Source organism: Hemitrygon akajei, chromosome 19, assembly GCF_048418815.1.
Source record: "Hemitrygon akajei chromosome 19, sHemAka1.3, whole genome shotgun sequence".
Lineage (NCBI taxonomy): Eukaryota > Metazoa > Chordata > Chondrichthyes > Myliobatiformes > Dasyatidae > Hemitrygon > Hemitrygon akajei.
In genome coordinates, this window is record NC_133142.1 from 75,072,336 (window position 1) to 75,085,006 (window position 12,671).

The 12,671-nt window shown below is 43.8% G+C and overlaps 1 protein-coding gene across 1 annotated transcript in view; it reads left to right on the plus strand.

Annotated features, from left to right (window-relative positions):
- LOC140742081 (monocarboxylate transporter 5-like) overlaps window positions 1-12,671 on the plus strand; it is a 155,208-nt gene that overhangs the window by 129,825 nt on the left and 12,712 nt on the right. Inside the window, exon 12 of the mRNA XM_073072903.1 lies at window positions 9,898-10,109. Coding sequence (XP_072929004.1) covers window positions 9,898-10,109 — 212 coding nt within the window. The remainder of the gene's footprint in view (window positions 1-9,897; window positions 10,110-12,671) is intronic.

Sequence of the window (12,671 nt, forward strand, 5' to 3'; positions counted from 1 at the left end):
TTCACCCTATCTATGCCCTTGATAATTCTATACATCACTCCAAGGTCACCACTCAATCTGCTATGCTTCAAAGAATAAAGTGCAACAAGCATTTTGTAGATTGCTTGCAGTTTCCAGATGACATGAAGGTTGGTGGAGTGCAGAAGGTTGTCATAGATTACAAAGGGACATTGACAGGATGCAAAGCTGGTCTGAGAAGTGGCAAATAGAGTTCAAAAATGTGAAGTGATTCACTTCGCAAGGTCAAATTTGAAGGCAGAATACATGGTTAATGGCAGTGAGGAGGAACAGTGAGATCTTGGGGTCCATGTCCATTTATCCCTTGAAATTGCTGTGCAACATGATAGGGTTTTACAGTGTGTTACCCTTCATTAGTCGGAGGATTGAGTTCAAGAGCTGCAAGGTAATGTTGCTTTGTAAAATCTGATTACGGCACGATATTAATACGCAGCAGCTTCTCCGGACTCTGGATTTGGGGACTGCCAAATGTTATGTAGATTTTCTGTGCTTTTGTGATGTCATTCTGGATGAACGTTGTTTCATTTTTTAACTGCATTGCTGTTGTGGTTTCTAAATGACAATAAACCGAAATTCAATTCAATTCAATTAGACTACACTTGGAATATTGAGTTCCGTTCTGGTTGTCTCATATTAGAAAGGGTGTAGAAGTTTTAGAGAGGGTGCAGAGGCAGTTTACCAGGGCACTGCATGTCTTACGAGGATAGATTGAGTGGGCTAGGGCTTTTCTCTTTGGAGTGAGGGAGATGAGAAGTGACTTGGTAAAGGTGTTCAAGATGATAAGAGGCATAGATCAAGAGGTATTGATCATAGATCTAGAGACTTTTTCCCAGGGTGGAAATAGGTAATACGAGGGGACATAATTTTAAGGTAATTGGAGGAAAGTATAAGGGGAAAGCCAAACACGAGGAAATCTATAGGGAGAAGCGCTGTCAACGTTTCGGGCCGAGACCCTCGTGAGGGGAAAGCCAAAGTTCTTTACACACAGAATAATTGGTGCATGGAATGCGCTGCCAGGGATGGAAGTAGAGGCAGATACATTAGGTCCGAGACCCTCGGACCTACCTGGAGAATAGCTGAGGAGGAAGGTAAAGCTGCGCAAGCGCGGGTGACGTCAGTGGCGAGCGCGGGCTTAACAAGCGACCCACTTTCAGGAGCGGGCAGCGGAGTGCGTGGGAGCAGAGTGCTAGGCTTTGGCTCAGCAGGCTTAACAAGCGACCCACTTTCAGGAGCGGGCAGCGTCGGTGTGGGCAGCAGAGTGCACAGGAGCAGAGTGCTGGGCTTTGGCTCAGCAGGCTTCGGCGCAAGAGGACTTCGACGAGAAGCCCGTTTTTCATTTATTCTGACTAATCTGGGATCAGGTAATGGGGGAGACGGTTAGAGCAGTGGTGTGCTCCGTATGCAGTATGTGGGAGGTCAGGGTCAACACAGTTGTTCCTGATGACCACACCTGCAAAAGGTGCATCCAGCTGCAGCTCCTATCAGACCGAGTTAGGGAATTGGAGCAGGAGCTGGATGAACTACGGATCATTCGGGAGGCAGAGACAGAGATAGATAAGAGTTATCGGGAGGTAGTCACACCGAAAAGACAGGAGGTAGGCAAATGGGTGACAGTCAAGAGAGGCAGGGGGAGCAGACAGAGAGAGCAGAGCACACACCCCTGTGGCCGTTTCCATCAAAAATAAGTATACTGTTTTGGATACAGTTGATGGGGATGACCTACCAGGAACAAGCTGCAGTGGTCCTGTCTCTGGCACTGAGGTTGGACCCTTGACTAGGAAGGGGAGGAGGGAAGAGATGAGAGCAGTATTGATAGGGGATTCTATAGTCAGGGGGGCGGATAGGAGATTTTGTGGGGAAGATCGGGAGTCTCGGATGGTAAGTTGCTTCCCTGGTGCCAGGGTCAGAGACATCTCAGATCAGGTGCAGGTTATTCTCGAGAGGGAGGGCAAGATTCTGGATGTTGTGGTCCATGTAGGGACCAATGACGTGGGTAGGATGAGTGAGGGGGTCCTGCGTAGGGAGTTCAGGGAGTTAGGTGCGAAGCTGAAGAGCAGGACCTCCAGGGTAACAATCTCAGGATTGCTACCTGTGCCACGTGCGAGTGAGGCAAGGAACAGAAGGATTATACAGATTAATACATGGCTGAGAGGATGGTGCAGGAGGGAGGGCTTCAGGTTTTTAGATAATTGGGCTTTGTTCCAGGGAAGGTGGGATCTGTTCCGACGGGACGGTTTACACCTGAACTGGAGCGGTACTAACATTCTTGCAGGAAAGTTTGCTAGTTCTTCTTGGGGGGGGGGGGTTTAAACTAAATTTGCAGGGGGTGGGGATCCAGAATGTGAGAGAGGATAGCGAGAGGAAGAATAAAGGACAGGTGGGGACTACACGGTTCTGGAATATTAAGTGTGTAGTAGAGAAAGGTGAGGCGGAACAAGTGATAAGGAGGACACATGTACAGAGGGATGGTCTGACGGAACATGGAGTTAAATGTGCAGAAAGAATAAGTAAATTTAGGAAGGACAACAAAATTCTAGGGGCGTATAGTCCAATGGGAGTTCGGGGAGCTGGGTTAAGCACAATAGGCAGCGATTCAAGCAGAGAGAGGAGAAATGGGCTAAAAATTCTATATCTGAATGCACGAAGTGTCAGAAATAAGGCAGATGAGCTTGAAGCTCAGGTGCGAATGGGTAACTATGATGTTGTTGCGATAACGGAGACATGGCTGCAGGGAGATCAGACCTGGCAATTGAATGTACAAGGGTATACGTGCTATCGTAGGGACAGAAATGTGGGCAGAGGGTGTGGGGTGGCCCTGTTGGTGAGGAATGAGATTCAGTCCTTTGCAAGGGGGAACATAGGGTCAGGAGAAGTAGAGTCTGTGTGGATAGAAATGAGGAACAGTAAGGGCAAAAGGACCCAAATGGGTGTTGTCTACAGGCCACCAAACAATGGCATGGATATTGGGTGCAAGTTGAATAGGGAGTTAACATTGGCATGTGGCAAAGGTAATGTCGCAGTAGTTATGGGGGATTTCAACATGCAGGTGAACTGGGAGAATCAGGTTGGTGCTGGACCACAGGATAGGGAGTTTGTAGAGTGCCTATGGGATGCATTCTTGGAACAGCTTGTACGAGAGCCAACCGGGGACAAGACTATTCTGGATCTAGTGTTATGTAATGAACAGGATTTGATAAGTGATCTTGCAGTAAAGGAGCCATTAGGAGGTAGTGATCATAATATGATAAGCTTTTATCTGCAATTTGGGAAGGATAAGGGCAGCTCAGAGGTGTCAGTGTTGCAGATGAACAGGGGAAACTATGGAGCCATGAGGGAGGAGCTGGCCAAAGTTGACTGGACGGATAGCCTAGCAGAAAAGACAGTGGAACAGCAATGGCAGGTATTCTTGGGAATAATGCACAAGGTGCAAAATCAGTTCATCCCCCAGAGAAGGACGGATTCAAAGGGGGGAAAGGGGCCACAGTGGTTGACAAAGGAAGTCAGAGATTGCATAGCATTAAAAAAAAGGAAATATGACAGAGCTAAGGTGAGTGGGAGGACAGATGATTGGGAAGTTTTTAAGGAACAGAACTTAACTAAAAAGACAATACGGGGAGAAAAAATGAGGTACGAACGCAAGCTAGCCAGGAACATAAAGGAAGATAGCAAAAGCTTTTTTAGGTATATGAAGAGAAAGAAGATAGTTAAGAACAATGGTGGGCCCTTGAAGAATGAATTGGGTGAAATTGTTATGGGAAACAGAGAAATGGCAGAAGAAATTAATGAGTACTTTAGATCTGTTTTCACTAAGGAAGACACAAGCAATCTCCCAGATGTATGGATGGGCCAAGGACATAGGGTAACAGAGGAAATGAAACAGATTGATATTCAGAAGGAAATGGTGATGAGAAGACTGATGGGACTGAAGGCTGACAAATCCCCAGGTCCAGATGGTCTGCACCCTAAGGTACTAAAGGAGGTGGCCCTGGAAATTGCGGATGCATTGGTAATCATTTTCCAATGTTCCTTAGATTCAGGATCAGTTCCTGAGGATTGGAGAATGGCTAATGTTATCCCACTTTTTAAGAAAGGAGGGAGGGAGAAAACAGAGAACTATCGACCTGTCAGCCTGACATCAGTGGTGGGAAAGATGCTAGAGTCCATTATTAAGGATGAAATAGTGGCATATCTAGATAGCAGTGATAGGATTGGGCCGAGCCAGCATGGATTTACCAAGGGTAATCATGCTTGACTAATCTGTTGGAGTTTTTCGAGGATGTAACCAGGAAGTTAGACGGGGAAGATCCAGTGGATGTAGTGTACCTCGATTTTCAGAAGGCATTTGATAAGGTCCCACATAGAAGATTGGTGGGTAAAATCAAAGTTCAGGGCATCGGGGGGAAGGCATTGACATGGATAGAAAACTGGTTGGCAGATAGAAAGCAAAGGGTAGCGGTGAATGGGTGTTTCTCAGAATGGCAGGTTGTGACTAGTGGGGTGCCACAGGGCTTGGTATTGGGACCACAGCTGTTTACCATTTACGTTAATGATTTGGATGAAGGCATAGAAAATAACATCAGCAAATTTGCTGATGATACTAAGCTGGGTGGCAGTGTGACATGTGATGAGGATGTTAGGAGAATTCAGGGTGACTTGGATAGGCTGGGTGAGTGGGCAGATACTTGGCAGATGACGTTTAATGTGAATAAGTGTGAGGTTATCCACTTTGGGAGTAAGAACAGGAAGGCAGATTATTATCTGAATGGTGTAGAGTTGGGTAAGGGAGAAATACAAAGAGATCTCGGAGTCCTTGTTCATCAGTCACTGAAGGTGAATGAGCAAGTGCAGCAGGCAGTGAAGAAGGCTAATGAAATGTTGGTCTTTATTACAAAGGGAATTGAGTACAAGAGCATGGAAATCCTCTTGCATTTGTATAGGGCCCTGGTGAGACCACACCTGGAGTATTGTGTACAGTTTTGGTCTCCAGGGTTAAGGAAGGACATCCTGGCTGTAGAGGAAGTGCAGCGTAGACTCACGAGGTTAATTCCTGGGATGTCTGGACTGTCTTACGCAAAGAGGTTAGAGAGACTGGGCTTGTACACGCTGGAATTAAGGAGATTGAGAGGGGATCTTATTGAAACATATAAGATTATTAAGGGATTGGATAAGATAGAGGCAGGAAATATGTTCCAGATGCTGGGAGAGTCAAGTACCAGAGGGCATGGTTTGAGAATAAGGGGTAGGTCATTTAGGACAGAGTTAAGGAAAAACTTCTTCTCCCAGAGAGTTGTGGGGGTCTGGAATGCACTGCCTCGGAAGGTAGTGCTCTGGATGCTTTCAAGAAGGAGCTAGATAGGTATCTTATGGATAGGGGAATCAAGGGATATGGGGACAAGGCTGGAACCGGGTATTGATAGTAGATGATCAGCCATGATCTCAAAATGGCGGTGCAGGCTCGAAGGCCCGAATGGTCTACTTCTGCACCTATTGTCTATTGTCTATTTAAGAAACTCTTAGATAGTCACATGGATGATAGAAAAATGGAGAGCTGCTTAGGAGGGAAGGGTTAGATGATCTTAAAGTAGGTTAAAAGGTAAGTACAACATCATGAGCCGAAAAGCATGTAAAAGGTCATAAGACCATAAGATATAGGAGCAGAAGTAGGCTATTCGGCCATTCGAGTCTGCTCCACCATTCAATCATGGGCTGATCCAATTCTTCCAGTCATCCCTATCCCCTGCCTTCTCCCCATACCCTTTGATGCCCTGGCTAATCAAGAACCTATATCTGACTTAAATTCACCTAATGACTTGGCCTCCACAGCCGCTTGTGGCAACAAATTCCACAAATTTACCACCCTCTGACTAAAGTAATTTCTCCACATCTCTGTTCTAAATGGACGTCCTTCAATCCTGAAGTCTTGTCTTAGACTCCCCTACCATGGGAAATAACTTTGCCATATCTAATCTGCTTAGGCATTTTAACATTCGGAATGTTTCTATGAAATCCCCCTTCATTCTCCTGGACACCAGGGAATACAGCCCAAGAGCTGCCAGACATTCCTCATACGGTAACCCTTTCATTCCTGGAATCATTCTCGTGAATCTTCTCTGAACCCTCTCCGAACCCTCTCCAATGTCAATATATCCTTTCTAAAATAAGGAGCCCAGAACTGCACAGAATACTCCAGCTGTGGTCTCACGAGTGCCATATAGAGCCTCAACATCACATCCCTTCTCTTATATTCTATACCTCTAGAAACGAATGTCAATATTGCATTTGCCTTCACCACCAACTCAACCTGGAGATTAACCTTTAGGGTATCCTGCACAAGGACTCCCAAGTCCCTTTGCATCTCTGCATTTTGAATTCTCTCCCCATCTAAATAATAGTCTGCCTGTTTATTTCTTCCACCAAAGTGTATGACCATACACTTTCCAACATTGTATTTCATTTGCCACTTCTTTGCCCATTCTCCTAAACTATCTAAGTCTCTCTGCAGGCTCTCTGTTTCCTCAACACTACCCGCTCCTCCTCCTATCTTTGTATCATCGGCAAATTTAGCCACAAATCCATTAATACTGTAGTCCAAATCATTGACATATATTGTAAAAAGCAGCAGTCCCAAAACCGACCCCTGTGGAACTCCACTGGTATACAGCAACCAGCCAGAATAGGATCCCTTTATTCCCACTCTCTGCTTTCTACCAATCAGCCTGTGCTCCACCCATGCTAGTAACTCCTCTGTAATTCCATGGGTGCTTATCTTGCTAAGCAGCCTCATGTGCGGCACCTTTTCAAAGGCCTTCTGAAAATCCAAGTATACCACATCCACTGCATCTCCTTTGTCTACCCTGCTTGCAGTCTCCTCAAAGAATTGCAGTAGGTTTGTCAGGCAGGATTTTCCTTTCAGGAAACCATCCTGGCTTTGGCCTATCTTGTCATGTGCCTCCAGGTACTCCGTAATCTCATCCCTAACAATCGATTCCAACAAATTCCCAACCACTGATGTTAGGTTAACAGGTCTATAGTTTCCTTTCTGCTGCCTCCCACCCTTCTTAAATAGTGGAGTAACATGTGCATTTTTTCCAGGCATCCGGTACAATGCCAGAATCTATCGATTCTTGAAAGATCATTGTTAATGCCTCTGCAATCTTTCCAGCTACTTCCTTCAGAACCCGAGGGTGCATTCCATCAGGTCCAGGAGATTTATCCACCCTCAGACCATTAAGCTTCCTGAGCACCTTCTCAGTCATAATTTTCACTGCAGATACTTCACTTCCCTGACAGTCTTGAATGTCCGGTATATTCCACTGTGAAGACTGATGCAAAATACACATTCAGTTCCTTTGCCATCTCTGCATCTCTCATTATAATAGCTCCAGCATCATTTTCTATTGGCCCTATATCTACCCTCAACTCTTTTTACCCTTTATATACTTTAAAAAAAGCCTTTATTATCTTCTTTGCTATTAGTCACCAGCTTCCTTTCATAAATCATCTTTTCCTTCCTAATGACCTTCTTAGTTTCCTTCTGCAAATTTTAAAAAGCTCCCCAATCCTCCAGCTTGCCACTAATTTTTGCTTCCTTGTATGCCCTCTCCTTTGCTTTTACTTTGGCTCTGACTTCACTTGTCAGCCACGGTACTTTTCCTTCTTCTATCCAATAAATTCTTCTCATTTGGCATATATTTGTCTTGCAATTCCCTCATTTTTTACAGAAATTCCAGCCATTGCTGCTCTGCTGTCCTTCCTGCAAGTGTCCATTTCCGGCCAACTTTGGCCAGTTCCCCTCTCATGCCGATGTAATGTACTGTGCTGTAATGTCTGTTCTAAGTTATGAGCTGTCCGACAAGCTGGACAATAGGATGCTTTTCTTCCATCTGAGTTGAGATGCATGACACCATGGTTGGCAGACTCTCCTTACAAGTGACACAAAGGGGTGACTTATCTCAGGCTTGATTCTGTCTCATTTTATTATAAAGTCATGGAGCACTACAACACTGAAGCTGGCCATTCAGTTCATCTAGTGTATGGCAGCCTGGTCTTCTGCCTAGTCCCATCTACCGCACCCTCTCATCCACCTTCTAACCTCTTTTAAATGTTACAAATGAAATCAAGTCTATCACTTCATTCCATGTTTACATCACCCTCTTAGTGAAGAAGCCCTCTTTTAGACTCCCCTTAAATATTTCTCCTACCTATCATTTCTAGTTCACATAACCTGCTGGGAAAAAAGCCTGCAAGAATTCACCCTATCAACACCACGAATGTGATGATTAGGTTACATTGTAGCATTAACTCCTGGTGCCATCCACTGATGGGAAGTGGATTTGCACCCATTCAGAGAGAAGCGGCACAAACATCAGTGGAATGATAATTGGCTTAGTTAGAACAGAAAATGCTCTGCAGGTCCAACAGCATTTGTGGAGGGATAAGCGGAACAAACATTTCATGATGATCGGTTTGGTGATGAACATCGGTTTGAAGGGTCACCGACCAGAAATGTTGACAGTTTTTCTCTCCACAGATGCTGAGTTTTCCAAGCGTTTGAGCCAATCACTCAGTGACACAGCCAGGCCTCAGCACAGGCCTGAAGTGTCAGTGTAGACTGCACAGTCAGCTTACCAAAACAGTGTTTGAAGCCATAGCTTTCTGGTTTCTGTGATATAGCTAATTCTAGCTTGGCTGACTTCACCCCAGAAGGCGTAGATAAAGTTAAGCAATTCCTAAAACAGAAAGAAAAATTGAACATGAAAGATCCTGCAGATGCTGGCAATCTAGAATAACACACACAAAATGCTGGAGGAATTCAATAGGACAGGCAGCATCTACAGAAAAGAATAAATAGTCGACGTTTTGGGCAAAGACCCTTCATCTGGACTGGAAAGGAAGGATGGGAGAAGCCAGAATAAGAAGGTGGGGGGAGGGGAAGATAGACAAGCTAGGAAGTAAAGCGACAGGCGAAGGCAGGTGGGCAAGGGAGGGGAGATGAAGTAAGAAGCTTGGAGGTGATAAGGCAAAAGCCGGGAGGTGAAGGAATCTGATGGGAGGGGAGGGTGGATTATGGGAGAAAGGGAATGAAGAGGGGCACTAGGAGGAGGTGATAGGCAGGCGAAGAGAAGAGGTAACAGGCTAGAGTGGGGAAATAAAGAAAAAGGAAGGAGAAAAAAATGAACAAATAAATAACCTGAATTTGGAGAAATCAATGTTCATGCCATCAGGTTGGAGGCTACCCCAATGGAATATGAGGTGTTGCTCCTCCAACCTGAGAGCAGCCTCATCACAACCAAGACCATAAAAGCACATTATTTGATCATTATCGCTTGTTTTGGTTACCTGCTTTGAAAAAAACTTAACTGTTTGACAGCCCACGTTAAAAAGACCACTCTCATTCCATAGTACTGTTATGACCATGACAAGCTTTGGCAAATCTTGAGTGTTTGGAAGACACTAATAAACCAGAAATGTTTCTCAAAGAGTACTTGATTGGTGCATTTTGCAGTTAGACTACTAGGAGCCTTATTCTCATCAAATCTCATTTAGTAACTGGTTTGATTTGTGAGTTTATCCTTTGCAATATGGTTCCCCTTGCAAAATGAAAGGTTCAAGTATGCAGTCTTAAGACAAAATTGACGTCTTTAGAGATGTGAACTTGGGACAAATTTCCAGGGCATTGGAACAGGGTGAGGGACATTTTGGATGGTTCTATGAAACAGGCAATGCAGGTATGAAAAGCCAAATAATTGATGTTCTCTTATGTTATGTTTGTATCATTTTGCCAGTTATATTACAATGCTAACTGACATTTTGATGTTGCCGACTTACGATACATCAGAGTCACGGGCTGCTTTCCTAAAGTACAAGTTTTTCTTTCAGGAGTCGTTGAGATTGTGTCTCAGCTCATCTCGGGCTATATCGCTGACCGCAACTTCATCAAGAAGTATCATTACATTAAAATCTACCTTCTGTTTTGTGGAGCTGTCAATCTTCTGGCACCCCTAGCAAAAACTTTCCCAACACTCATGGTGTACATAGTGTTCTTTGCCATGTTCTGTGGGGGTTATCTGACCTTATTGCTGCCAGTCCTGGTGAGAGGGAATTTACTTGTCATTGTGTTTATATACTTGTCCCCTTTCCATATAGGTCCTTCTGCATACACAGATCTCCTGTGTCCTTGCAGCTCCTAGTCAGAGTGCTGGGTGAGAAGTGGATGAGAGAGAAGAGAAGTACAGCAAGCATGGAGTGTAGGGTTAAATGTCTATTCTTGTTCATTTATTCTGATTTAGGGTGGCTTTGCCTCTCTATATTTGAATTAGTTTTCATTTTCTTGAAGGTGCACAATTTTCGGGTGATTGGAGGGAAGTATAAGGGGAATGTCAGAGATAAGTTTACACAAGAGTGGTGAGTGTGTGGAATGCCCTGCCATGGTGCCATGGAAGCAGATCCGTCACAGGCATTTCAGAAACTCGTAAATGGAAACAGGGATGATAGAAAAATGAAGGGAATGGTTAGATTGATCCTGGAGTAGGTTAAAAGTTCAGCACTATATTGTGGGCTGAAGGGCATGTGATGTCTCTGTTCTTTGATCTTTGACAAAAAGTAGTATGGTGAACATAGGATACAAAATCCTGGCATATATTTCTAAGCAACTAAAATTGTAAAGGGAATGTTACATTCTGGAGAAATTTATTGAGGCCATACTTTGCAATACTTGTTCCAGTTACACCCTTCAGACTACAGAAAGGACATTGGTGGAGGTGCAGAAATGAAAATAAGGATGTTGCTATGATTGATGAAAATGATTGGGCAAACTGGTCTCCTTTGCTTTAAAAACACAGAAGGTTAAGAAGAGGCCAGATAAAGGTTTTCAAAAATACTGAAGTTGATAAGGGGATTGATAGTGATGGATAGGCAAGGTCAGACCCCAGAACAAACATAGTTCAAATATAAAAAAAAAACTAGCTGATGAAGATTGCAAAGGATTTCCTTTACAGTGGACATTGGACATTTCTATCACAAGAATGGTTAAAGCATATCATATTGTTGCTTGATGTAAAGATGAGGAGGAAATTATTGTGATGGTGGGAACTGAACTTGGTGGATGGTGATGGGGTAGAAATTAAATTCACATGTATTCTGTACATCACCATAGGTCAGATAAGCAGAATAGTCCTTTTTTGTTTAATATACCCACTTCCACATCATTAAAGAGGTTTACATTACCAATCTCCACTTTACATCTTCCATTTATGCCACAGAAAGTTGCAAAAGGTTTAAATTAAGAGAGAGAATTAACTTAGTTATAAGCACTGGACATGATGTGGTAACATATGCATTCTGAAATCAATGGAACAGAATTTCATAATGGGATGTCAACACATTACCAAAGGGCATCTTCAAAACAGAGGGTGGGTTATTTTAATTGTAGACTGTAATATGAAGGTATTCAAATCACAATATGATGGTTAGATTTCAGAATTAGGATCAGCTCTATTATCATTGACATATGTTATGTCTTGAAATTTGTGGCTTTGTACAGCAGTAGAGTGCAATATATAAAATTTATTATAAACTATGATGAGAAATAAATAAGTAGTGCAAAAAAGTAGTGAGGTAGTGTTCATCGGTTCATTGCCCATTTAGAAATCTGAGGGTGGAGGGGAAGAAGCTGTTTCTGAAATGTTGTCTGTGTATCTTTAGGCTCCTGTAGCTCTTCTCTGATTGTAGTAATGAGCAGGTGTCCTGGCTGGTGGGGTTCCTTAATGATGGATGTTGCCTCTTTTGAGGCATGGCCTTTTGAAAATGTCTTTGATACTGAGGAGGCTTGTGCCCATGATGGAGCAACCCTCTGCGGATTTTTCCTATCCTGTGCAACCAGATGATGATGCAGCTAGTTCAAATGCTCTCCACAGTACTTCTGCAGAAATTTGCTAGAGTCTTTGGTTGCTCAAACTCCCAATGGCATATAGCTGCTGGCTTGCACTCTTCATAACACTTACTCATCACTATCTGAGGTTCTGTCAACAACAATTGTGTCAACAGTGAAGTTATAGATGGCATTCAAGCTGTGCCTAGCCACACAGTCATGGGTGTAGAGGGAGTAGAGCAGCAGGCTCATCATGCATCCTTGAGGTGTGCTTGTGTTGATTGTCAGTGAGAAGATGTTATTTCTCATCCACACTGTGGTCTCCCAGAATTTCTGCTTTCTCCTCGTGACCCCATGGGTTTCTTCCAGGTGCTTTGGTGTCCTCCCACATTCCAAAGATGTACCGGTTAGTAAGTCAAGAATCCAGCTGCAAAGGCCCAGGTTTTCAAGGCTATCGATTAGTACTGAGGGGATGATGGTTTTGAATGTTGAAGTGTGATCAGTAATCAATAGCCTGACGTAGGGATTTCTGTTGTCTAGGTGGTCTAAGGCTAAGTCGTGAGCCTGTGAAATTACATCCACTGTAGACCAATTGTGGCGGTAGGCAAGTTGCAGTGGGTCTAGGTCATTTCTTAAGCAGGAGTTAATTCTAGCATGATCAACCTCTCAAAGCACTTCATCACAGTAGATTTGTTAATATTTTAGCAAGGATGTAACAGTTGAGTGAGGCTAATGTTCCAGGGCTAGATCTGGTGGATTTTACAAATCATTCTATTCATGAAGG